This window comes from Canis lupus, chromosome 30, assembly GCF_011100685.1.
Source record: "Canis lupus familiaris isolate Mischka breed German Shepherd chromosome 30, alternate assembly UU_Cfam_GSD_1.0, whole genome shotgun sequence".
In the NCBI taxonomy this organism is placed as follows: domain Eukaryota; kingdom Metazoa; phylum Chordata; class Mammalia; order Carnivora; family Canidae; genus Canis; species Canis lupus.
In genome coordinates this window covers 31227091-31254821 of record NC_049251.1, presented here as the reverse complement: position 1 = coordinate 31254821, position 27731 = coordinate 31227091, and the positions used below count along the sequence as shown (strand labels likewise).

The window sequence follows — 27731 nt, the reverse complement described above, 5'->3', positions numbered from 1 at the left end:
TCCAACCGGCCTCCACCCCAGGCCTACTCTCTGCCCAGGATGACCCCTTGAGCTTGTTCTCACACTGTCTGTGTGGGGAGGAAGGCAAAAAACAAACCCCAAAACATCCTCATTCATTCATGCCTTATATACTATTCAATCGTGAATAAAAGCCCCCGAGATTGGCATCTTGTCTAAAGAGACTCTAATCAAACAGCCTCCCACGTAAACATGGGGCGAGGTCCTCGATGGAGGCCCTGGAGGGCAGACCCTGGGCAGACCCAGACAAGGTTCTGAGGAAGGAAGAGTGATGGAGGCTTTTTTCCCATTTTTGCTGGAGTCCCTGCCCCCCATCCCCCAATCCCCCCATGCTGCTCCATTCCTCATCCTCTCCACCCTCCAAGAACCTGCTTGGCTGGGGTCTTCAGCAGCTGGCCCAGGGCTCCCCACCAGTGGCGAGGAGGGAGAAAATGCGAGACAGGAGCTGGGAAGCCGCCAGCGGATAAGCTCAGACCAAAGAGCTCCCCGGTGGGGAAGCGCTGGCCCCCGGGACAGCCGGATTCCAGAACAGTCGCCATCATCTCATCGGTGCTGGCTCGCAGGTGCTGGCGTCCACACATCCAAAGCCATCCCCTCCCCAGCTTCCCCTCTGCAAGGGTCCTGGGCAGCAAGGCCACGGCTGAGTGGGCTATTGGTGTGTGTGTGTGTGCACACACACATGCACACTATACACACAGGTCCATGCTCTGTGGACAGGGTGTCAATTCATTCCAGACGTATTGGAACAGCCTCAATTTCACATATTTGGACGCCACAAACCATTGAAATCTCCCGAAGATTCCAATAGGATTATGCAGCATTCCTTCTGTCTTGTTCCAGAAAAAGGCTTTGAGAACCAGCTTGCAGAGTTGCAAGGATTTAAACATAACAGGCAGGGCGATCGGGGGAAGGGAGAGTAAGATGACATCGAAATGCATAAGTCAAATCCTGGGCACAGGCCGGAGGCGCAGCAGATGTCTCTGAGCATTTCCAAGCGGTCAGAGCTCAGCGGGAAACAGGACACGGATTCCTGCTCTTCAGACCTGCAGGAATTTCCCTCCAAACGTCCTCAGAAAGATGCAGTGTGACTCCGAGTTGGAAAAGAACACACGCACGTTCTCCGCCTACCTGGTGGTTTGGTGATTCGTGACTGCTTTTGTCAAAAGCCACAGAATAGTGCGTGTAGGATGCGTGCATTTCACTGGAAGCAGATTTTACCTGGAAGAGAAATGAGGCCTAAACGGATACAGTTAGCGATATGCCTACCAAGAGTTTTGGGGTGCGGTGAACCAGCACCCGCACCTTGCTGGGAAATGCATGGAAGATGAATGGCTGGCTGGCTGCGGGAGTGGGGGGACAGGCAGTGACGCGCAATAAAGCAAGTAGAGTAAAATATGGTCTCAGCACACATTCAGGGAGCGTATGGTGTGAAATGTGCAATTCTTGCAACTTCCCTGTGTGTTTGAACATTTTTATTTTTTTAGAGATTTTATTAATTTATTCATGAGAGACACACAGAGAGAAGCAGAGACACAGGCAGAGGGAGAAGCAGACTCCTCGCCGGGAGCCTGATGCGGGACTTGATCCCAGGACCCGGGATCGTGACCTGAGCCGAAGGCAGACGCTCAACCACTGAGCCACCCAGGCGTCCCCGAACATTTTTATAATAAAATGTTGGGCACTCTGAGAAGTGAGGCAGACTACGGAAGTTACCATCCATGCCAGGAAAGGTAAAAGGCCCTTCTTACATTTTGTTCAGAGCTAGCGGGAGCCCCCCAGATCCGCTGACCCCTGGGCACCCCAGCCGTGGGTGAGGACGGGGCTTCTACAGTGCAGGGCTCGGGACAGCAGGGACACAGGGGCCTGGCTCCTGCAGAGCCCGCAGCATGGCAGGATTTTGGGATCTCCCAAACAAACAAAGCCCTCAGATCATGGAAACCCCTCGTCAGACCATCAGGGAGCATCTACCCCCTGGGGCGCTGGACCTTATCCAGAACACCCCCATAAGTGGGGTTCAGCCTTGAGAACACGATGATGGCATTGCTGACAGGGATCCTTTACTGGGGCCCTTCTCTCTGCGGGGTGCTGCAGTAAGCATTTACATCTATCACGTCCTTTTTTTTATTATTATTATTTTTTATTGGAGTTCAATTTGCCAACATATAGCATAACACCCAGGGCTCATCCCGCCAAGTGCCCCCCTCAGTGCCCGTCACCCAGTCACCCCAACCTCCCGCCCTCCTCCCCTTCCACTACCCCTTGCTCATCTCCCAGAGTTAGGAGCCTCTCATGTTTTGTCACCCTCTGATATTTTCACTCATTTTCTCTCCTTTACCTTTATTCCTTTTCAGTATTTTTTATATTCCCCAAATGAATGAGACCATATAATGTTTGTCCTTCTCCGATTGACTTACTTCACTCAGCATCATACCCTCCAGGTCCATCTATGTCGAAGCAAATGGTGGGTATTTGTCATTTCCAATGGCTGAGGAATATTCCATTGTATACATAGACCACATCTTTATCCACTCATCTTTCGATGACACCGAGGCTCCTTCCACTGTTTGGCTATTGTGGCCATTGCTGCTAGAAACATCGGGGTGCAGGTGTCCCAGTGTTTCATTGCATCTGTATCTCTGGGGTAAATCCCCAACAGTGCAATTGCTGGGTCGTAAGGCAGGTCTATTTTTAACTCTTTGAGGAACCTCCACACAGTTTTCCAGAGTGGCTGCACCAGTTCACATTCCCACCAACAGTGTAAGAGGGTTCCCTTTTCTCTGCATCCTCTCCAACATTTGTGGTTTCCTGCCTTGTTAATTTTCCCCATTCTCACTGGTGTGAGGTGGGATCTCATTGTGGTTTTGATTTGTATTTCCCTGATGGCAAGTGATGCGGAGCATTTTCTCATATCATGTCCTTTAATGTTTAAATGGTGCCAGGAAGCCCATCCTGTACTATCCTCATCCCCATGCATACGGGAAAAACAGCTCAGAGAAGTCCGGGGACTTGTATGTAACTCTCAACTGGCAGATGCTGAGCTGGGAAGCAAAGTTATATTTGACTCCAGACTCTTCCATCCTAACCACTGCCCACTTCTGCTCTACAAGCACTCATCCCATCCCTGCCACCCCCCCCTCCCCACCCCATCTCCCTGAGGGGGGACAGACAGACAACTGGTCTCTGCTCCATCCTCAGAAGAAAATCTGACTTGGTCTCAGACTGCTCCTCATAAACCAAGCATCCCACTGCTGGCCCTGTGTTCCTGCTCCCCTGAACAGGTCTACACCCTGAGATGGGCTCTTTCCCCTGACACTCCCTGGACACACACACACACACACACACACACACACACACACAGATGTGCTCCCATGAAACAGCCCCACCGTCATCCCTGCAAACCCCTCACCTCCATTGCAGCATCGTCGGCACTGCCCTGACCACCTTCCCTGCCTCCTACAAAGCCAAGACAACCTCAAAACAGCCTATCACCTCTTTAATAGAACCTCAGAGCTAAGGAAGACCTGACAGCTAGTAGCCAGCCTCTTTAGCTTTCACAGAGGAGGAAACAAAGGCCCAGAGAGGGGCAATGGGTGACCAAATGTCACACAGCACGCCAGGACTGAACCTTGTCTTCTGGGGCTTGTCCCCTTCAGTCAGGGCTGAATAGGGCTGAGTTGGGTTGCAGGGCTGGAGCTGGTGGTAGATGGAACCTACAGACCCTCCGGAGAGAGAAAAGCTAGCTCCTAGGGCCAGGGAAGAGAATTGCTGGGTCCCACAGTGCCAGCCAGGGGACCCTGAGAGACCTACTCTCATTTTATAGATAGGGAGCTTCAGTCCCAGAGAGAGAAAGTCCCTGTCACTGGACCCCACGCTACTTCTTGGCTACATGGGGGCAGGAGTCTGTCTGCCTGAATCTGCAGTGTCTTTCCCACTCCAGCCCCTTGCTTAGCAATGAAGGATCCTGAGCCAGAGCAGACTGAGCTGGGCCTCTCTCACATCCAGACCCCAATGCCTGGCACCCCCCGGTGCTGCCCAGACCTTCTGGCTTTACCAAGTCCCTTCCTAAAAGTCACAGAGTTTGGGCTGTGCACTGGGTCCTGCAAGGGCTGTTGGCAGAGGGGCCCACCTCTGCAGCCCCTTGCAGGGAGAGAAAAAGGGGAGCTACAGGGGCCCCAAACCCACCTGCCCCCAACACACCTGTTTTCCAGTCAGGCCTGGCCCCCAGGATGTCAGACCCAAAGGAAGGGTCCTGCCCTGGTTGCTGCAGGCCTCAGGCTGGACCCAAGCAGCCCCTGGACTGGAAGGGGAGGAGGTGGTAAAAAGTCCCCAGGTAAAAAGTCCCCTCCCACCCCAGCTGGGAGACCCAGGCCCTTCCAGCCAGAGCCAGGCATGACGCGGGTGGAAGGAGAACAGGATTTGGACAGTAGAGCCAGACAACCCCCAAGCAGCCCTGGCCGTGCCAGGCTGACCATCCCCTCCAACACAAACACCGGCCCCCGGCTCTGCAGGAAGGGGGCATTTTTCAGAGATGACATCAGCTCTTAAAGTTTTATGCATCCTGCCTACCTCAGCCCAGAGAGCAGAGTCCCCAGCGCCCTGAGCCCGGTGAGGCAGGCACCAGCCCTGGTGCAAACAGCACAGCACTGGCCTCGGACACCACAGCAGTCCACCCACAGAGGGATGGGCGCTCGGGTGGCTGTCCAGCGGCCTGCTCACCCCGAGGACGCCGCCCTGCCTGGCTGCACCCTGCACAACAGATGCAGGAGGACGGAAGACACCAAGCTCCTGGTTCCCCAAACACACCTCAGGGCCTTTGCTCTTCCCCTTGTTGGTTCCCACGCCTTCCCTGCTCCCTGCCACCTAGCCAACACCTCTGCAGCCTTCAAGCGTCCTGTCCAATGTCCCCTCCCCTGGGAAGCCAGCCCCACCTCCCTGAGCCTCTGCAGTATCCTGCCCATCCTTCCATGAGAGCCCTGATCCCCCTTGTACAGTGTTTAGAAGCACCTCCCGTCCCCTCCCTCCACCCTCACCTTCCTCCCCCACCAGACCTGGGGGTAGGGGAGGGCACTAGAGGGCACGGCCCAGTCCAATTCCACTATGGCAGAAAGACATGAATCAACCACCCAGAGCTAAGGGACCCGGTTGAGAGAACCCCCGTGGGGCTCAGCGGAAGGCAGGGGAGCTGGAGGTGAGTGGGGCTGCGGGGGAACAGGAGGGGTGGGGGAGAGCTGGCCAGCCAGGATGGGAAGCCACAGGGGCTGAACCTCCAGGGGGCTCTTCTAACAGGCAATCCTGCTTGAGTGAGCGAGGGAGAGAGTGGGGTAAGGAATGAAGGGTCCGAACGGAGAGGCAAGGTGGAAGGACCAACTTCGCCTTCTGCCAGGAGTTTTCCCCAGCAGCGGGGAGACTCGGACACGGAGGCTTGCCTGCACATATTGATTTCCACCCTGCCACCCCCACCTCCGGCTTCCCAGGCTAAGGTGTGTGGAATGGGCACATCAGGCCCCGAAGGGGCCCGGGGGCCTGGGTCCCTGCCCCTCTGCCCTGCGAGGGGGCTGACTGGATGCCCAGGGCCCAGGGCCAGGCTGCCCCTGCTGCTGACTCAGGCCCCACTGGCCAGCTCAGCATTCCTGCCCTCCCCACTGAATGGGGCTATTGAACCTCTTTGTAGGGGGAGGTTGGGCCACCGGCCACACCCCCAACCAGAGCCTTCGCTGTGCTGTGGGCTCTGCTCTCAGGGGCAGCAACGGCCCTGGGGTCAGTCTGAGAGTGCTCTGGCTGCCACTGCTAGCCTGGGGGTGTCTGGGACACGGGACAACGACCCCAGGTAATCTGGCTCGGCTGCACCCGAGAGGGAGGGGATCCCAGTGGGAGGGCATCGTCCTGACCCTCGGGACTGCAGGCCCTGGGATGGCAACCCTGCTCGTGATCCCCAGCTTGGGGACAAGTCTGTCCCCCTGCACGTGCCACAGCATACAGGCGGGGGCGCTTCAGGGCATCTGTGGGTTGTCTTGCCTCCCCCGTCACCTGGAGCTTCCCTAAATCAGAAATGGTTTCCCCACGCAGTCAGGGCCTCTCACAGGGTATGGGCTGGGTATCCCCATCGGACAGGGAGAGGGGGTGGTTTGGAGCCCTGCACGTCAGACCCCAGAGCGTTCATCTCCTCCTTAATCGTACCTGGTGCTCAGCCTCTGCTGGTGGCTCCCAGCAGAGCAATGGGCCAGCTGCCCCAGCAGAGCCAAGGCTTCTCTAGATAAAGTTCCCCGTCTCCCCCTCCCCTCCTGGCCTTCGCCCCCAAGCTGGGATCTGGCCCCCCAGCCCTGGCTGCGTGGGCCTACACCTGTCAGGTGTGCTTTTTCAGGAATGGGGGAGGGCCGGGTGCCATGAAGCCAGTGCAGGTTGTCACACTTTGGTGGGTGCTACTGCTGGTGTCCAGGCTGGGGGCCGCCAGGAAGGGATCCCCAGAAGAGGCCTCCTTCTACTATGGAACCTTCCCACTTGGTATGTCCACTCCTCTGTTGGTCTGTCCGTCTGTGTGTCAGTTTGCCCGCCTTGGCCGGCTGGCCCAAGAGCTTGATGTTTTAGTCTTCTGACAGGTAGGATGAGAAGAACTCCATAGAGTTGTTCTAAAATAGGAGAAGTCCCTCACAGATTATTTATTTATAGATTTTATTTATTTATTCATGAGATACAGAGACAGAGGGGGGTACAGAGACACAGACGGGGGAGAAACAGGCTCCATGCAGGGAGCCCAACATGGGACTCGATCCCCGGTCTCCAGGATCAGGCCCTGGGCTGAAGGCGGCGCTAAACCGCTGAGCCACCCGGGCTGCCCACCCTCACAGATCTTTTAAAACTTACTACGCAGACAGTAAGTATTAATCAGGGCCGAAACTGTGCAAACGAATGTTCCACATGTGGTTGTCCTCCCCCGCCCTGCCCCACATGCTCCCATTGCTAGGGGGACAGGGGCAGGCTGCTGGGGAGGGGGTCAGCCCTGCGGCTCAGGGGGCACGGCCCACAGTCCAGGTGCTGGGAGGGGAGATGGAGGGGGCCCGAGGCTCAGCTTGGGGTGTCTCCTTGCAGGCTTCTCCTGGGGCGTGGGCAGTTCTGCCTTCCAGACAGAGGGAGCGTGGGACCAGGATGGCAAAGGGCCCAGCATCTGGGATGCCTTCACTCACAGCGGGAAGGGGAAGGTGCTTGGGGATGAGACAGCAGATGTGGCTTGTGATGGTTACTATAAGGTGCAGGTGAGTGATGGGTGTGTATGTGGGGCGGGGGGTGAGTATGCACCCAGAGGAAGTGCCGTGATGTATTAGGGGAGCCCGGGGACAACGTCAATCTGGTGCTCGCTCAGCACCCGCTCTCCCACTGCAGGTGACGGGGTTGGGCTGTGGCGGGCCAGGGATTGGTGGGCTGGGGGTGTGTGTGCAAGAGGGGGAGGAAAGGAAAGCAGGGCCTTGGTCCAAGTGATGGGCCACTGAGCTGCTGATGCCATGATCGCAGGGTCTACGCGCCTTGGTGGCCCGAACCCTTGGCCTCTGCTTGTGAATTGGCCCCTATGGAGGAAGTCCCTCTGCTTGGGACCCACTTTTCCTCTCTGGGCTGACTTCTTGGGGGATTCATCACCCAAGCTTATTAGGAACACCCTGATGGACATCTCAAGCACCCCCATATCCTGCATTTAGGTGACTCCTGGCAGGGGAGAGAGGGGCAGGTGCTTTCACAGCTGTTGTATAGATGAGGAGCTACGGACAGGAGTGAGCATTGGCCCGGGCCCCCAGCGTGACCCTACCTCCCACCCCAGAGCCCTAGGTGACCCTGCCCTGCCTCTCACCCCTGTCTGCACAGGAGGACATCATCCTGCTGAGGGAGCTGCGTGTGAGCCACTACCGATTTTCCCTGTCCTGGCCTCGGCTCCTTCCCACGGGTGTCCGAGGTGAGACAGGGCACCGCCTTCCAAGCCCAAGTGGGGTTCCCTTTGGCCATATTGGCTTTGCGGGGACCCCGGAAAGTGCTGGGGAGGGAGAGCAGCCCCGAAACATGGCTTCTCTGGTAGCACCTCCCCGGGTTCTGTAGGCAGCTGGGTCCCCGTGCCATGCTTCAGACCTGGGATCAGGCAGGCTGGGGGGCTCCACAGGGCCCAGGAGCACTGTCCTGCAGAAGGCCAAGGCCCCTTTTAACCTCACCTTCAGCTGACAAGGTGAACAAGAGGGGAATCAAATTCTACAGCGACTTCATCGACGCCCTCCTGAAGAGCAATATCACCCCCATCGTGACCTTGCACCACTGGGATCTCCCGCAGGTAAGGCAGGTGCGACCCCGACGGAAGGCCCTGGGGGGCTCAGCTCAGCGGGGAGAGCCTGACTGGAGGGTGGGGGTTGCCAAGGTGGGGCAAAGCCTGGGGTCTGGACCAGGAGCTGCGAGGGAGCCAAGAAATGTGACTCACCCATGGAGGGACATCGTGCTGGTTTAACTCATGTTTGTAATAGGTGGCAAGTGCGGATTTTGAGGTTTTCCCCTAAACATTTGGCCTAAAAACAACAAACCAAACTAAAAAAAAAAAAAAAAAAAAAAAAAAAAAAAACCTCTTTTGCATGAGACGTGATGACACGGCATCACTAACGAGTTTGTTTGAGCCGGCATCCTATGAGCACAGCCCCCTGAGCAATCCCTGCTGAGTCTCAACCTCCCCATGGACATCACTACTCAAGCAATGGTTCCTTCACCCGGCAAGGCCCCACGGAGATCACGGCCTACTGGCAGAGGAGCCGCGTACATGACTCTGACACAGGCCGCAGGAGGTCAGAGAACGGAAATGTGGCCTCAGGGAGGTGTTGGGAAGGGGATGGGGTCCCATGAGTGCTTTGAAGGGTTGGTCATGAAGTGGAAGGGATGCAGCGCAGCACGGCAAGGAGCAGAGAGAGGGGGGTGGCGAGTGACTGAGTTAAGGGTCTGGGGAGCAGGCAGGACGGGGAAGGGCAGAGGTGGGAGTGTGGCTTGGGGCCAGGCCTGACTTGACTTGACCTTGACTGCTGAGCTAAGGGGCCTGGGATCATCCTGTGGGAAGGTGAGCTGCGAGAGGCCTCTAAATGGGGCTGCGGGGGTACAGTAGACTTTAAGGAGACAAACTGGAAACCACCTTCCAGCTTCTTCCCTGGTTAACTGCTCTCACTAACCTGGCCCTTTAGCATCCCCCCTCAAACCCCACCAGGGAGAGCTCAGTAGGCGATCTCAGGGGAATGCTTGACCTCTTCATAAGCAGATGGCCTTGGTTGGAAGACAGCTGTCCACTGGAGAAAGCAGAACCCACCCTCCTAACAGAGCTGCTGAGGTTTCCGACATCTGTCCAGCCCTCAAAATCCTAATCAGAGCTTCCGTGTCCCGCATCATGTCTTATTGCTTCTGAATGTTCATTCCAGGTTCTTTCTCCCAATATCAGACCTCTCTACCTTGGCCAATTTTCCTAAACATTCCTTTTAAGCGTGAGAGTCTCAGACTTTCTGTGTTCCCCCCGCCCTCGTTTGCACAAGGAACGTCCTGCACTGACGTTGCCTCATGGTTCCTTACCGGCCACCATCCGCTGGCTGTAATGCCCAAGACCCCCTTCCTTGCTCTGTTGCTCTCAGTAGCCTCTGTACTGTCATCACCCTGTTGCTCCCACGTCCCTGGCCTATCGACTCCAGAGGTCTTTTCTAGACACAGACCCTTGGGGCGCCTGCTTCTTTCTCCACTGTGTGTGTGCAGCTGCTCCAGGTCAAGTACGGCGGATGGCAGAATGGGAGCATGGTCAACTACTTCGGTGATTACGCCGATCTGTGCTTTGAGGCCTTTGGGGACCGGGTGAAGCACTGGATCACTTTCAGTGATCCTCGGGTAAGCAGGGCCCTTCTCCAGGTAGGAAAGCCCCCCTTCCCAGACCAGAGGGCTCCTACCCCCTTCTCACCGGCCCTGTGGTCCCCGCTTGCCGTCCCTGTAGACAATGGCAGAAAAAGGCTTCGAGACGGGCCACCACGCTCCAGGCTTGCAACTCCACGGCACGGGCCTGTACAGGGCAGCACACCACATCATTAAGGTGAGGTGGGTCCTTCTGGGAGGGACGGCTGGGTTCAAGGTGGAGGGACAAGCCCCACTGTCAGTTCAGCCGGCCCCGGGGGTCTGAGCCTGAGCTCGGTCCTTTGTGGTTCTAGCAAATTCTATCACACCTTCGCACTGGTCACTTGCGTTCCATACGGATCTATGGAGGGAGTGGCCAGTCATCCAGTGCTGGACACTGCCAGTGGGACAATACAGTGGCTGCTCTCTAGAGCTTACGATTCAGTCAAGGGGGATGGAGCACACGCATGTGAAAGTTTGTCACCTTTGGCCTAAACAGTCCAGTGAGGATCGGCGACAGGAGGAAGGGGCAGGATGACAGTGCAGCGGGGGCTGAAATCTTCAATGGATGAGCAGAAGCAACGGGGGGTTGGTAAAGGACAACAGTAAGGAGTTAGGAGTGTCTGCCTCATGGCATGGACTCCAAAGGACCCGGGGTTTTGGAAGGAGAAATAATTTTCGAGCAGTAATAAGGGGCAAGGCAGTTACTACCCACCACCCCAAGGAATGTGGGGTGTGAGGGGGGAAAGTGGCCCCTTCTTGGAAGAGCTGCAGTGGAGGTGGTCTCTGGGGCAGTCATGCTCAGTAAGGGCATGGAAGTGAGGGAGACAGGGGAGGTGCTGCGGGGGGACTCGTAGTGACAAGGCTGCTGGGAAGGCTGGAGAAGGGGGAAGGGATTGGGTCACAGGTCACAGAAGAGGGTGCAGGGGACATTGCCTGGGGAACAAGGACGTGAGGCATGACAGCATGGCTCCAATGGCCTCTCAGCACAAGGACAATCAAATCAATTAGGAAGTCAGGGGGCCCCTGAGTGACATACTAGGCTCCCAAATTCCTGTCAGGGGAGAGCTTTCTCATTCTTTCTACATTTGGCTTATGAGTTCTTAAACTGCGAGTATTTATTATTTTTTATTTTTGCGAGTATTTTTTTAAGATTTATTAATGCATTTGAGAGAGAGCTAGAGGGCAGGGGGAGGGGCAGAGGGAGGGAATCTCAAACGGACTCCCACTGAGTGGGGAGCCCTATGGGGGGCTCCACCCCACGACCCTGAGATCATAACCTGAGCCGAAATCAAGAGTCGGATACCCAACCGGCTGAGCCACCAGGCGGCCCATCAACCGTGAATGTTTAAAAGGGTCTCCGAAGGCATCAGTGAGTGCCTGATAGAGAATATGGAGAGAAGGCAGGTCGGCGCATTTTGAATTCCTTTCCCAAGACTGTTCCAGCTGCGTGGTATTTTCCAAACTTCCTGAGCACTTAGGGTAAAAGGAACCGCTTAGTTACTGCAGAAGACAAGCAGGAACAAAACAAGAAACTTGAGCAAAAATCGTAGGAACGAGAAATAACACAAAGGGCTTGGTTTTGTGCTTGTGCCAGAAGGAGACCGAGTTTCCCTACAGAACAAAGAAAACAGGTGCCTCTGGAGGTCAGAGGAAAGGAAACAAGGGTTTGGGATCATCAAGGTTGGACTCGGGGGAAAGATGGGACTCAGACTGGATCTCTAGTCGGGACAGAGGGACAGAAAGGCAGGCGAGAAAGGTGCTGGCCGATGTCCCCCTCTGACGCACCGCCCCTCCGTTTTCAGGCCCACGCCCAGGCCTGGCACTCCTACAACAGCACGTGGCGCGCCAAGCAGCGAGGTGAGCCCCACCAGCCGCGGGCGAGGGTCCCAGCCCCGGGGGGGACGCCGCTCGCACCTGCCACCCGCCTGTCCTTTCTCTTAAGGTCTGGTGGGGATCTCACTAAACTGCGACTGGGGAGAGCCCGTGGACATCAGTAGCCCCAAGGACATAGAAGCCGCCGAGAGATACCTACAGTTCTGCCTCGGCTGGTTCGCCAACCCCATCTACGCCGGAGACTACCCCCAGGTCATGAAGGAGCGGATCGGTGAGCCAAGTCCCGTCTTTAGGTCCAGGCACCACAGCAATAGTACTGAGCGCAAGTGACGGAGAGGCGGGGGGGACGGAAGGACACGAGGGGCTCGGGTGGGGCCCTCAAGGGGTAGCCCAGCCCCCAAGGAACTGAGAACTGCCTATTTGAACTGGGGAGAGGGGAGGAAGGACACCCACACAAATCCCCAGAGGGGGAGGTTGAGGCCTTCAGAAGCCAGGGGAAAACAGAGCAATTCTCTGGGCCGTTCCCTTCTATGTTCTGCTCTCCTGTCTCGCTCTCCCCACCCCGCTCCATTTCACTTCAAGTGAAGTCGGAGGGAGAAGTTGAAGACGAAGTCCTGGGCAGTGCCAGTCCTATCGTTGGTTCTGCCGCCTAAGAAATGTTTTCCAAGCTCTGGTTTTCACGTCAGAGAAGACCAGAAAAGGGTGATCCAGGGCCAGTTAATCCAGCCTTCAGGGATGTCTTTGAGGACCCAGGCTCATTCCATCTTTCGCTCCGGCTCCTTTAGCCAGCCCATCAACCACTCCCTATGGTCACATGATGGCTGCAGCAGCTCCAGGCATCATACCTTTGCACATCAACTCCCAGAGGCAGAAAAATGGAAATAGCTCCGTCATAGCCATATCTAAGAACAAGGAAAATCTTCCCAGAAGACAGTCTCCTCCCACAATTGACTTCTCTTCAAGGGAAGTCCTCAAGGGACAGAACTGTCAGATACTCCAGAATGCCCTACACCATGAGGACTAGGGTCTCTAGGTGGGGAGTCAGGACACTCGTAAAGGATACAGCCCCTTGGAAAAGGATGAGGGAGAGGGCAAGAAAGAAGACAGGCATGATGGGCGGGCAGCCAGTAGCATCCGGCCACAGGAGTCTAAAAGTATTAGCTCTGTTTACTTAAGAGGTATCAGTCTGCATACCCCTATAGAGACAGGGGTGGCATTGAAATAGGTTACAATCTCACACAGCAAGACTTTTTTGGAATGTTTGACCAAGAAAGAACTGTCAACGTTTCAAAAAATTCCCTTTCTAAAGCACCATTTATCAGACTTACCTGAAATAGGAGCAGTAGATTTAATTCTAGCTCTGCCACTAACCAGTGACACTAGGCGAGATGTTTTACCCCTTTGGGCATCATTCTTATTATCTGAAAGTGAAGGATTAGACAAATAATCTCTAAAAATCTCTTGGAATAACCAGTTCTGTGACACGTCTATACAGGTATATTCAAAATCCTGAGAATGAGGTCCTCAAGATGCACAGGGAAAAAGCCTTCCCCTGCTCTGCTCTGCAAGCACACCCCATCATTCACCTGTTGCATTCACTCCCAGGACTCCCAGAGGCAGGAGCCACAAGATGGCACTAAGAAAAGCCAAATTGTCACAGAAGAGTTCTTGGGCTTCAGGCCAATAATTCCAGACCTGATCAACTACAACTCTGTGGTAACTGAAGTGAAAATTGGGCTGAATTTTTCCTGCTACAATGTGGAAAGAAGGATCCTCTGAGCAGTTAATATTTTCTTTAGTGAAAGCATCTCATAAGCACAATACATGAACAAGAGTAATTCTCGACCTGTGCAGTCTCAAAGAACTTCCAGTGATGATGGAAGTGTCCTCTATCTGTGCCGTCCAGATAGCCTGTAGTCATTTGTGCCTATTTAAATTTTAAGATTAAAAATTCAGCCCTTCCGTGTGACTGCATTAAAGATGCACAATCTAATGGCCACATGTAGTCAGTAGCCACTCTATTAGACAGTCCAGGGTCAATGTTTTGTGGTTTTCTTCAGTTACTGAATGTCACTGAAAATAACATGCTAGTATCTGAAAGGTAGTTAATAATACCAGCTTTTCACTCAGTTCATCTAAACCAATAGCCTCTTTAGAAACATGTTTATGGTTATATTTTAAAACAACTTATACAAATGCTACTTCACTCATTTAAAAGCTTTTATTTTGCATATATACAAAGATTTTATGCATGTTTCAAATTTTTTAAATTTTAAGAGAGTACAAAGTGAAAAGTCAAGCTTACCTCCCTCCCTCTTCCCACTGCTCTCATCTTTCCCAAAAGGAAGCATACTTCCTGATGGATTGTACATGTGAGCAAAAACACTGCTACTCCGTGTGTGTACTTGCTAAATGCAACACTGTCTTTCATTTAAACATGTATCTTGGCATTCTTTCCATGTTGGTATATAAAGTGCTGCATCATTCATTCTAATGACTGCACAGTGTTGTATGGATGGATATCCAATCATTTATCCAAGCACTCTCCTTATAGACATTTAGGTGGTTTCCAATCTTTTGCTACTCAATCTACAATGAAGATCCTCGTACACACATCCTTTTACATGTGCGAGTAAAATGCAGCATAAACAGATATTGGTTAGTGAAAGGACATACCCTTTAAAAACCTTAAACATTAGTAGGACAAAATTTCCCAACACAGAGGTTGTACCAGCTTACACTACAACAGAGCATGAAGGGGACCATATGTCCCCCCACCACACCAATGACCTTCCACTTCTCTTCCCAGAGAAAACCAAAATTACCAATTTTTGCATAAGAAATAATATAGGAATCCAAACCCTTTTTTCAATACAGCTACAAAGTTGTCATTTATTGAGTAATCTATGAAAATATAACTTCTAAGCAATATAAAATTTTAAAATTTTGGATAGCATTCAAATGTCAAAATTCCAGCTTAAAAGTCTAAGGTTACATTTTCCATACAAATGAATCCCAAAACCCAGAATCTGGATAACAGTTTTTAGGTCAATATGCTAGTATTATCATGGTACACAACAGCAAACGGATTGTGAGAAAATAAAACTTTGTTAAATCCTATTTCTCTCTCTCAATAGGGAAAAAGAGTGTGGAGCAAGGCCTGGATATGTCAAGGTTACCAGTGTTCTCACTCCAAGAAAAGAGCTACATTAAAGGCACATCTGATTTCTTGGGATTAGGTCATTTTACTACTCGGTACATCACCGAAAGGAACTACCCCTCCCGCCAGGGGCCCAGCTATCAGAATGATCGTGATTTAGTAGAACTGGTTGACCCAAACTGGCCTGATCTGGGGTCTAAATGGCTATATTCTGTGCCGTGGGGATTTAGGAGGCTCCTCCACTTTGCTCAGGTGATTATCACATTAAGCTATTCAATGAACATTTTTTTCTTTAAAGATTTGAGAAAGAGAGAGTGCGTGCATGCATGTGTGGGGTTGGTGGGGCAGGAGAGGGACAAGCAGACTCCCTGCTGAGCCTACATGAGGTTCGATCTCAGGACCCAGAGATCAATACCTCAGCTGGAATCAAGAGTTGGATGCCCAATCAACTGAGCCACTCGCGGTCCCCTACTGAACACTTTTGAATTCATGTCTTATAGCTTAGGCTCAGGTACCTACATTTTTTTAAGTTTTTATTTTAATTTCAGTTAGTCAGGGGAGTACATCTGGAAGTGAAACTCCGTTACCTCTATACATCAAAGGCTACTAGATAAAGACTTTACAGACTAATGCCTAAATGAGAAACTACCTGAACGTAGAGCTGTAGCTAGTCTCATCCCACGTTAGTTATTTGGCCGCCCTTCTCACTTGAACTATGTGGGAAAGAACAAGACCTGAATGAAGTACATTTTCTCTACAATGATGTGGATTAACTGAGAAAAAGTCTTTCATATGAATTTGCTCCTGTCTACATTCACCTCCAAATAAATGTGTGAACTGGCACATACTAATGCTAAATACATTTGATTAGAATATGGCGGGCTTGAGTATGCTGTTACTCTATGTGCCTCAGATTCAGAAACCCACCTGTAGGTTGGAGTTTTTAAGCTATTCCTTACTATGACTCACTTTCAGACTCAATATGGCAATCCTCCCATCTATGTGACAGAAAACGGCGTGTCTCAAAAATTACACTGTACGCAATTATGTGATGAGTGGAGAATTCAGTACCTTAAGGGCTACATAAATGAAATGCTAAAAGGTGAGATACTAACCAAGATTGTCTTCACGTATTTTGGTTAGTAGCCTTCATTGACTGAAGCTTGTTTCTGAATCTCATAAATGAACACATTTAAAATTACCTTCACAATGTTATTTTTTCCAAGTAAATGAAATTTATTAAAAATGGAACATGTCTTTGCAGCTATAAAAGATGGTGCTAATATAAAAGGGTATACTTCCTGGTCTTTGTTGGATAAGTTTGAATGGGAGAAAGGATACTCTGATAGATACGGATTCTACTATGTTGAATTTAACAACCGAAATAAGCCGCGCTACCCAAAGGCATCAGTTCAATATTACGAGAAGATTATCACTGCCAATGGATTTCCCAATCCAAGAGAGGTAGGACTAATTATTGATGTTATTTGTTCTAGATTTTTAAAAAAAATCTCTACACCTAAGATGGGGCTTGAACTCATGACCCCAAGATCAGGAGTCATGTGTTCTCCTGACTTGAGCCTGCCATGAGCCCCTCACTTGCTCCAGATTTTAGAAGAGCTAAGCAACTGGGGGTGTACAGTGTGGTGAGTGTCTCTCCTCTCTCCTCTGTGGAGGACAGGGCTTTGTGGGAACATGGGCCTTTGACTATCTCCTAACTTGTGCCACCTCTTTGCTCATTTGCTTAGAATGAGACAAATATGCCTTAAAAGCCAGTCCTAACTTAAAATTCAATCCTAACTTGCAGAGCATGAAGGATAAACTAGAGTTATACACAAGTCCTATTTGTTTTAGGTTATGGTAGCCAGTAGAGACTTCTAGTTAAATGTTATTCTAAATGTTACATTTGGGGATCCCTGGGTGGCACAGCAGTTTAGCGCCTGCCTTTGGTCCCTGTGTCTGTCTCTGATGAATAAATAAATAAAATCTTTAAAAAATAAATGTTACATCTTAATGCAAGCAAATACTGCCTACTTACTCTTCAACTTATATGAAAACAGTTAAGTAAATTAAATGTATAATGACCATAATTTTCACTTCTTTTCCCACTAGTTCCAAAATGAGATTAAAAATAATCAAACCTAATATTAGTAATCCTTTAAAACATACCAAACGTTTTCAATCACCTGTAAATTTTTCTATCAGCTCTCTATGTTGCTATTGATGGCAGGGAATAAAAATCATACTTTAGAATGTCTCAATAAAGATAATTTCTAAAAATAAATCTTACTTTTTTTTTTAAGATTTATTTATTCATGAGAGACACAGAGGGAGAAGTAGCCTCCTGGCAGGGAGGCTGATGTGGGACTTGATCCCTGAGCCAAGGGCAGATGCCCAACTGCTGAGCCACCTAGGTGTCCCTAAATCTCACTTGTTTACCAACATTCTTTTAGGATGAGCCAAGTGCCACGATAAACAAACAGTGACTCATAAGCATTCACCAGTTTGGCATTTCTAGGAAAGTGCTAGATTGTAAGGTCCTCAAAAATAAAGACTGGTTTTGTAGGTTTTTTTTTTTTCTTTAATCCCTCACAATGATGCACATAGGCAATACAATAAATATTAACTAATTTAAACTCCAGGCAGATTTAAATTCTTTTAATCCCACATTATTTCAAAAATGATTTCAAATAGCAAAAAATTAGTCTATATGACATTACTTATCTAGTCGGTTTTTATTAGGTGGAAAGTTGGTATCTCAAAGCCTTGGAAACTTGTTCTATCAACAACCAGATGCTTGCTGCAGGTAAGTATATTTTAATTTTTCCCTTCAACAGTTAAGGCACATGATTACACATATAATGATGTTACCAAAACCTCAAAATGTGGATCTATCTGAAGTCAATCATTCCAAAGCATACAATTAAAAAAATGATTTTTTCCTTCACTTTGAAACAATGTTAAATTTGTTTTATAAGCATTTCAAATAATATTTTAAAAATCTACCACAAAAGAAATATTTTATTCACCCTCGTTTTATTCTTTGTGAGTCATCTGTCAATTTATAAACCTATTTTTGTTATGGTGGGCTTTGTGGAAGGAGGGGAAAATGTAAGCATATTCCAATAAAGAAAAGGCGAAGGATACGCCAGATATTATACTCACTCATTCAGCAAGTAATTATTAAGCACTCACTATTAGCAGGGGTTGTTGTAAGCCCTGGGGTATATAGCAATAAAATAAGGTCCCTGACCTCATGGAAGGCATGGTTTCTTGTGCAATAGGATCTAAAAAGCTCTGAGATGTATAACAAAGATGCATCTACACATCAATGAATGCCAGCACATTTTGTTTCCTTCAATTCTTTCTCTAAGGGGAATCAGAGAAATATACTTCCTGTTTTAACAAACCCATCTTTAATGTGGTATGAGAGATGGAAAGTGCTAGATGAAACAAATCCTACCAGTTATTTTTTCTTTTTCTAATTCAGCTCTTTTTATATAGGCCAATACATTACTACTGTGCCCTGCTCCCATCTAAATAACCAGATGATATTAATTAAGGATGCATATTCCTTTAAACCAAAATAAACTTGTATTTTATCACCTAGACACACGATATAGATTTACTGAATTCTGTAGGAGCAGGGCCTCAGGCCTTATTTATCATGGTAGCCAAGGTGCCAGGCACAAGACCTAAAAGCAGGAATTACATAAATGTCCACTACTATAATCAAGTACATGGAACATGCTTATTGTTCAACTCTTCAAGATTACTTAGCTATGCAAGAATTGTCCCATGAACTTTCAATATGGAAACTTCTATACCTCTTAAGATACACAATAACATCTTTGAAAGGTTGGAGATGTTTCTCAAGGATTTTTCTTTCACAATGCCCCCCCACCGCCCCCCGCCCAGTGAAAACAGAAACTGTGGAACATGTCTGTTAATTTTCTCACATTAATTTATAGTAAGTATAACACTTAGATTTTATTCCAATACCTATGGAAGAACCAAATGTAGGAATTATTTATCTTATATTTTGTGAAATATTTTGTGAAATATTTTATAAAACCCTCACATAATTTTTTTGTAACATTTATTCACCATGTTCTCTTTTGGAGCAAGTGAAAATAACTACAAAGCTTGATGATGCATTTTCCAAGTTTTTCCCAATACAGTTGCATCTTTCAGGATGAAGCTATTATTCGTTGAAATGATGACACTGTCATTTGTGATGTTTTCTCTGCCATTTCAGAGCCTCTGCTAAGTCACATGCAGATGGTGACAGAGATCGTGGTACCTACAGTCTGCACCCTCTGTGTACTCATCTCTGCAGTTCTCCTGATGCTCCTCCTACGGAGCCAGAGCTGAGACGGGGTTACAGGTTTTATAGATTAATCTTTCATCAAGGATCTTCAGGATCTTCCTCCTTTCTCTGCTTTGAAGGTTTATATACATTTCTGTTTTCAGGCTCTGTGATTAAAAATATATATATATATATTTTTGGGTCTTGTGCTGGGATTTAAAAACTAGAAAATAAAAATAAGCATAAATGAAATAAAAATCACCTGTCAAAGTCAATGTTAATATTTTGCTATTATGCATCTGTTTTTACTTTGCAAAAAAGGAATCATGATGCACAAACTGTTTTGATGCTTCATTTTTTTCTCCTTCTAAAAATTTATCCAGGGGCACTTGGGTGGCTCAGTCAGTCAGGCATCACACTCTTGATTTCGGCTTGGGTCATGATCTCAGGGTCCTGGGATCAAGCCCTGAGACAGGCTCCCCACTCAGCGTGGAGTCTGCTTGTCTCCTTCTCTCTATGCTCCTTCCCCTACTCGTGCACTCTCTCTCTCTCTCAAATGCATAAATAAATCTTTAAGCAAATAAATAAAAATAAAAATCTATCCAGAAACATCACTATAATGTGGAAATAACTGTCAGCTTAGCACTGTCCTATAAACAATGGTTACAGTCAAACGTCTACACATAACAGGCCTTTCAGGTTCTCAATCTATCAGGCAACTAGGGAAATGCATTGGGTGGGTACCAAGTAAGTGAGCACATATCCTTTTCTGAGATAAACTTTCTTGCACTAAACTCAACTTCTATGAAATACTTCAAAGAAATACGTATTTAATATTTTCTCTGTAGCTAGATATTCAGAGTTTTTGAGAGCCTGTTTGGAGGTTCTAGCAGGGGAGCGCAGCTACTCGTATACCCTTGACCGAAGAACGGTCCTCCTCTATCGGGGATGGTCGTCCTCTTCGACCGAGCGCGCAGCTTCGGGAGGGACGCACATGGAGCGGTGAGGGAGGAAGGGGACACCCGCCTAGCCAGCCAGATCAGCCGAATCAACCCTGGCGATCAATGGGGTGACAGATGTCGCAGCCAGATCGCCCTCACATCCGATATTCAGAGTTTTTAAAATAAAGGTCTATTTTATTCTCCAATTACACTAAAATGCTAAAATTAAGTAACATCTATTTATCTGGGGACAAAACATGGCATAAGAATGATATGAAGTGGGGATCCCTGGGTGGCGCAGCGGTTTGGCGCCTGCCTTTGGCCCAGGGCGCGATCCTGGAGACCCGGGATCGAATCCCACGTCGGGCTCCTGGTGCATGGAGCCTGCTTCTCCCTCTGCCTGTGTCTCTCCCTCTCTCTCTCTCTCTGTGGCTATCATAAATAAATAAAAATTAAAAAAAAAAAAAAAGAATGATATGAAGTGGACAGCCGTGGTGAATCAGTAGTTATTAATGAGTTTAATGCTGCTTTCAGCCCAGGGTGTGATCCTGGAGACTCAGGATCCAGTCCCACATCGGGCTTCCTGCATGGAGCCTGCTTCTCCCTCTGCCTGTGTCTCTCCCTCTCTCTCTCTCTCTCTGCGCCTCTCATTAATAAATATTTTTTTAAAAAAAGAATGATATGAAGCATTTTATTTATTACCTGATTCTATTGTTTCTAAAACACCAAAACAGTAGATAATGCTATTATATTAATTCTCTTGGTTAATACCATCTCAAACATTTTAAAAAAGTAATTTACATCTGGGGCTTAGTGCTATAATTAGGCTAGTGTAAAATTGTTTTGTTCTTTAATTTTTATTTAAATTCTAGTTAATTAACATACAGTACAATATTGGTTACAATATTGGTTTCAGTACAATTCAGTGATTCATCACGTACATATAACAACACCCTGTGCTCAACATAAGTGCCCTCTTTAATACCCACCAACCATCTAACCCAGCCCCGCCCATCTCCCATCAACCCTGTTTGTTCTCTAACATTAAGAGTCTCTTACAGTTTGCTTCTCTCTTTTCCCCTCTCCCATATGTTCGTTTTGTTTCTCAAATTCCACATAGGAGTGAAATCACATGGTATTTGTCTTTCTCTGCCTTATTTCACTTAGCATAATATACTCTAGCTCCATCCACATAATTGCAAATGGCAAAACTTCATTCTTTTTGATGGCTGAGTAATATTCCACTGTGTACAGATACCATATCTTCTTTATTCACTCATCAGTTGATGGACATTTGGGCTCTTTCCATAGTTTGGCTCTTGTTGATAATGTTGCTATAAAATATTGGGGTGCTGGGGTAAAATAGTTTTTTTTTTTTTTTAAGATTTTATTTATTCATTCATGAGAGACACACACAAAGAAAGAGAGGCAGAGACACAGGCAGAGAGAGGGAAAAGCAGGCTTCATGCAGGAAGCCCGACATGGGACTTTATCCCGGGTCTCCAGGATCACGACCTGGACTGAAGGCGGCACTAAACCGCTGAGCCACCCAGGCTGCCCAGTAAAATAGTTTTGTTTTGTTTTGTTTAATTTTTATTTATTTATTCATAGAGACACACTGAGAGAGAGAGGCAGAGACACAGAGGGAAAAGCAGGCTCCATGCAGGGAACCTGACATGGGACTCGATCCCTGGTCTCCAGGATCACACCCCAGGCTGCAGGTGGCACTAAACCGCTGTGCCACGGGGGCTGCCCCGGTAAAATAGTTTTTAACAGAACTTTCTTTGCTTTCAATGTCAAATTGACACTCATTTAGGATTTTTCTCTCCCGTCAATATTTTTGAAATCAAACTCTCTACCATATATACAGATTTAAAATGCAAAGAAAGACATTTTAATGAAATGTTTTTGCTTTTCTGGTTTTAGGACTAATCTGACCTATTAAGTGGACTACAGAAGGTAGAAAGGAAATTAAAGACTTGCATTACTCTATAACATCTGGTAAACCTCTTGCCTGATTACTGAAAAATAATTCATATTCCAAATGTATTAAATCAACATTTCTGTTGTAGAAAAAACTGAAACATACATAATACATTACAAAGTATTTGGAGGGAATACAAAGTGAACATACTACCTTACAAAGGACTCCATCAGCACACTTCACTTGAAATGCACCTGGCTGCAGGTAACCAGGTTAGTGAAGAAGATCCTTTCTTCTAGGCTACCATTCAATGTTAATTCAGAAACATCTGTAACCAGACAGAGATCATAATTGCTAACCAGCCTGCTGGTCTACTAAATACTACTATATATTGCTGAATTTCATAATAATCCAGGGATAATCTAAATAAGATGTCTTCTACTTTGAATTTATAAGAAAAGCCACCAGGGACAATTCCTTTAAATAATAAACCCTCTGATGCACCGAAAACGTTGATTAAAGAAAATAAAAAGCAGATTTTTAGAAATACTATATTCTTATTTTGGAAGTCTACTGCTTTATCTTTATGCCTCATCCACAATAGTTAAACTCTTTTTCCAATCTTAACATGTTTCAGAAAACAATTTCTACTTGAGATTTCTAGTCTTACGGCCAGACACATATGCATTTTTTCCTCTCCTGAAGACTGTTGTATTAAAAAAAAAGATAGTACAATTAACATTTAAATGAGATTATGTTTCCAGTCTTGTGGGTTAATATTTTGGTTTCCACATTCTCACCATTACCAACAATCATTTGTGAAGTGCCTGCTGGGCAAGTACCACTTCCTCAGACACTGTTGTTCTCCCTCATTCGCTCGAAATCATTATTCTCTTTCCTGACATTTCTTCTCAAGGGTTCCTGCTTTTAATCTCAATGTTTTACTCAACAGTAACACATTAGATATCTTGAAAAGCTAGTTGTTGACCTAAGTGCTCAGTCCAATGAAGCAGAAAGTTAAACCTCTGAAATGCATATAATCTTTGGCAAAAATAAATCATGACTGGGCTTTAATATTTACAGTCAGGCCTTTGTTTGAATAGCCCATGAGGCTTACAAACGAGGGCCTCCTTCACTAGTTGGTCTTACTTTGGGCTGGAAGTGACTGAATAATTTCTAGATAAACACATCAAGAACGTAAAATGGGTGGAAGAGGTTATAAAGTTCTAGCTAAAATGCAGTATGAGCACTTTTCCAAGCACATAAATATACAATTTCATAAGAATTCCTATTAAAAAAAAAGAATTCCCTATTTTCACAAGTCATTGAAACAATGCATCAATAAATTGTTTTAACTCTAAACATTCAAAGCAACTCACTCTTTTTTGAAGTAATCTGCATCAAAGAGTTTAGATGGTACATTTAATCTATTTCACTTATTCAGCAGCATTGAAAAAAAGGTGTTTAATCTTGCATGAATTTCCTCAAAGAACAGGTTTGATCTTTATGTTATAATAAAACTTACTTTAAAAATGGCATTTTCCAAAAATGTATCACATATGCTCATAGCTTTAAAACGTTTTTAAATCATAAAATATAGGTCTTTTTAAAAACAAACAAACCTGAAACAACTTATGCAGAGAAAACAAAATGCTTAAATTAGTGGTTCTCAAACTAGTTGCACAGTGGAATCACCTGGAGAACCTCAAAAATCACAGATGTCTAGGCGCTAGCTCCAGAGACTCTGATTTGCTTGGTCTTGGTATTAAGACTTTAAAAGCTCCCTAAATGATTTTAATGTTCACTCAAAGCTGAGAACAAGCCCTCCCCCCACTGCATGCCATACCTCCAGGTTAAAATTTCATTGTATCCTTCCAGATCTTTTCTTATGCCTCACTCTCCATATTTTTTCCAGGCTTTTGCTACTGTAAACAATATCACATTTGTTCATAGGTCTTTTTGTACATGTTGGGTTTTATGCATGGAATAAATCCCTACTAATAAAACTACGGGCCTACAAAACGTATTTTAAAATTTTGGTGGGTATTGCTCTCCACAGAAGCTATACATCCTAACACGTCGACCAGCAATGTGTGAGGCTACATGTTCACATTCTTGCCAGTACTGTGACACCAAACTTTTTGATCTTTGCTAATCTGACAGTTGAAAGAGAATATCTCTGGAATGTAAGTTTGCATTTCTCTTACCATAGGTGGGGCTGAGCACCTTTTATTCTGAAGATGACATCTGAATTTCCTTTTTGGTAAAATTTTCGTGTTACTTGCCCATTTTTCTATTGCGTTCTTAACGTATTTTTCTTACTCATTTGAAACTTCTTTATATACCAGGCAATGTAGCCCCTTTTCTGAACGTGAGCTGTAAAATTAATTTTCCTAGTTTATCTTTTGTTTCGTGCCTGGTATTTTTTGTCATGCAGACATTTTTCTAACTTTATATGGTTGACTTTCAAGCTCTATACCTTCCATGTTTCATATCACACTTAGAAAAGACAGCATGATCTTCACTGATGGTTCTCAGGAAAATTATTCAGCTTTTTTTTTTTTTTTAATTATTCAGTTTCTTTAGGACTTTTATCATTCAGCCATATGAACAGAGAAGTTTCCATTGTGGTTGAGAGAAGTTTTCATTACGCTTGAATCAAAAAATATTTCGAGGAGAGAACATTCTCTGGAAATAATTTTGCAAGGTATCATCTCTTCAAGAGAACTATTTGTCTAGTTCTATAGTTCAACAACCAGCAGTGGTGGACTATAGGCTTTTGAAATCTTTTCAGATTCTGTCTTAAAACTGTCAGATTTGATTTTGGATAGTCCTCCCATTATCTGAAATGCAGCCATTTAAGATCTATACAAAGAGAGGACAGCACACTACAGTCCTCACACATGACAATGACAGTTTTACAGGTGCTTGCTGAAGGAGAAATACTTGGAGCCACCTTATTACACCAGGGGCTCACACACATTCTCTGACTGAAATGTACCATCTTTGATAGAATATTAGAAATATCAACCTTCTTCAAGCCCCTCAGAGCAGACATTAGATAGAAATATCATCACTGAGAGTAGTACACAAAAGAATGAGCTGGCATTTCAACCTTAAAATCTATTTTGACTCCCTGTATTCCATTGCTTGACCTCTTTTGATAAAAGGTTCCTCTATCCAGGATAATGAGAAAAAGTACTCTTCCAGGGATTTTTTTCCCCCAGAATATGTTTTACACTTAGAGTTCAGGAAAATTATTTAAAACAGAGTATGAGAGCTATCACAATATACCAGTAAAGATTCAGTTTCTCTTCTATTGGAATAATTTAACTAGATGACAAACCATCTTTACCAGGTTTGTGGAAACTCAGATGGTCTACAGGTGCGCTGTCACTCAGTTGCCAAACTGTTTTCACCTTCTTCTGACCACCACTTATTTCCACTTTCCATTTCTGTGGCTTCTCACTAAGGAAGGGAAAACATCAAAGGAAGAAAAAAGTCCCAGTTATTTCCTTCCTTCTATACTCATTAGTGAAGTCCTATGTGAGAGGCATAGAGGAAGAAGAGACGGACAGGACACAATCCTAAATTTTGGGTTTTGAGTCAGAACTACCTAGCAGTTCTGTGAGTCGGGGACTCACATCTAACAGGCATTCAGAAACACAGCCCAAAGCTCCAGAGAAGCTAGAGATGCGAGTTGTGATCATCATTGGCCCAGAGGAAGCAAGGCCTTGAGTATGAATACAATCAGCCAGGAAAGAAAGTAAGAAGAAAAAGAGGCAACAGTGGAGTTCTGGTGAAAACTCATACGAGAAGCAGGCAATCTTGGAGGTGGACAAGAGAGATGGAATTAAAATTAAGATACAAGCTATGTCACAGAAATGAAGCAAGGGGATAGGTCCCAGAAAGGAATAATGTTAAATGCCTAACAGCCTTGTGAGTACTTACTTGTAAGGAGAATGAATTGGTGGGCCAGCTAATTACACAAGGGGCTAAAACACACTCTTTTACTAGAAGGTTGTTCCATGGATTTGGCAATTAGGAAGTCACTGGAGACCTCTGCCAGAGCAGTTTCAAGGAATGACAGGGTTTGGCCAGAAGGGAACCAAACTGAGGGAGGGTATAAACACAATAGCTTCAGTAGGAGAGAAATTTCAAGTACACTGCATACAGAGGGGAGAGTTGGGGAGACCATCATTTAAGGCAATATCAAAGTCCATGTGGATGGCCAATCTGTGCCCTAAGCCTCACAGTCCCATACCTCCCCAATCCCAAGGCTTCTCTCGCTCCCACAGCCATAGCCTTGACTTTGTCATTATTACCCTAATCACTTCCTTTCCAATCTGTCATTTCCCTTCTGGCTATATTTTCTGCCCTATACTGTGAAAGAATTAGATTGAGAAAAAATGAAAGACTAGAGGCCCACTGGCAGAAAGAGAAAAGACAAAAGAAAGGTCTGGGAGAAGAAAGAGGGTGAACTATCAGATGATAGTCAAAGAGTGGGATAGAGATGATTAAGGTTTCAGAGGTGGAACAACTCTTGGTCATGAAATCCCCAGGGAAAGGACACAGAAATTGCCCAGGAATTATAGCCAGGCTTAAGACATAATTATTAAATTGCTGACCTTTGATACAAATTTTTTACAGCAGCTGGTCTAACTGGCAGCTGAAAAACGTGTTGCTCATCAAGAGGATTTTGTCTGTAATATTTTATGCAGGATCTAAAACAAAAACCAACAACAAAAAAAGGACCTCTTTTAGGAAAAAAGTCTCTTGGAGATAAAGGCTTTCTGATAATCTAAAGCTCATAAGCCAAACATTCCATTCAGTACCACCAACCAAAACAACAAAAGAATAATTTCAGGGACACGAAAGTAAATGAACAAAAAACAATGCCCCCTCCCACACAAAAGTTAGGTTGTTTTTGACTTTGAAAGGAAATCTCATTTAACTTTTTTTCCCCCAATTTTTAAAAATCAATAGAAGACATATTTCTCATAAAATATAATTAAGTTGAGCCAAAGTAAAGGAATGAGTGGGGAAAAAGAGGTATCAGTAAAAGAAACCAAAAAGAAGCAAAAGAGAGACAAAGATTTAGCCTCCATGGTTTTCAGACTCTGGGGAATTAAAGAGTTAACTCATTTACAGTATTCATCTTTTTTGTTTTGTTTTGTTTTTGTTTTTTTTTTTACAGTATTCATCTTTAATGAAAATAAATCTTTTAGATTCTGTCAACAATTTCTAATTTTTCCCTTTACAGCTGAGATAAATTCTGATTTCAGGAAAGGCCACAGTACATTTCCTTCTACAGGGAAAAAAGTCAGCCCTTCCACCAGATTGTAAATTCACTCATTTCCAATTTAAGGCTTCAAATACACGTAAGACACCAGCAACCCACTTAAGAGGATCATTGCAAACTGTTTCTAGGCAAAGTTACCAGCAGAATCTCTAAAATAGAAGTCTAATAATATTTGGTTCCATGCAAGTACTACATGGAGATCTGGCAATCATTAGTTTGGCCCCGGTGTATAAGGAAAGAAAGGAGAAGAGTCATGACACCTACCTACTAGGTGTCAGGTACTTCATTCACATGAACATCATTAACCCGGACAACAAACACATGAGGTTACTAGTTCCTGTTTCTAGATGAGAAAACAAGAGGAA

At 46.3% G+C, this 27731-nt stretch overlaps 2 protein-coding genes across 15 annotated transcripts in view; one reads left to right on the top strand and one right to left on the bottom strand.

Annotated features, from left to right (window-relative positions):
• Positions 1-289: 289 nt before the first annotated feature.
• Positions 290-19451, top strand: LCTL (lactase like). The gene is made up of 16 exons (XM_038581114.1): positions 290-581; positions 859-934; positions 5690-5845; positions 6380-6519; positions 7105-7268; positions 7870-7957; positions 8214-8323; positions 9766-9894; positions 9998-10093; positions 11700-11754; positions 11840-12001; positions 14868-15142; positions 15866-15992; positions 16155-16354; positions 17633-17696; positions 19149-19451. Exons 1-16 carry the CDS (start codon positions 290-292, stop codon positions 19262-19264), a joined length of 2250 nt encoding a protein of 749 aa, XP_038437042.1. The 3' UTR covers positions 19265-19451.
• ZWILCH (zwilch kinetochore protein) overlaps positions 17426-27731 on the bottom strand; it is a 38139-nt gene continuing 27833 nt past the window's right edge. For 6 of the 14 annotated variants that reach the window (XM_038580773.1, XM_038580782.1, XM_038580784.1 and 3 more), the window contains 4 exons: positions 26693-26788; positions 25411-25532; positions 22278-22392; positions 17426-19366 (listed from right to left, as the gene is read on the bottom strand). In XM_038580773.1, coding sequence (XP_038436701.1) covers positions 22304-22392; positions 25411-25532; positions 26693-26788 — 307 coding nt within the window. In that variant the 3' untranslated portion in view covers positions 17426-19366; positions 22278-22303. Of the gene's footprint in view, positions 19423-21432; positions 21493-22277; positions 22393-25410; positions 25533-26692; positions 26789-27731 lie in introns of those variants that run through there. The other 8 variants (XM_038580775.1, XM_038580778.1, XM_038580776.1 and 5 more) reach the window with 8 other exon arrangements.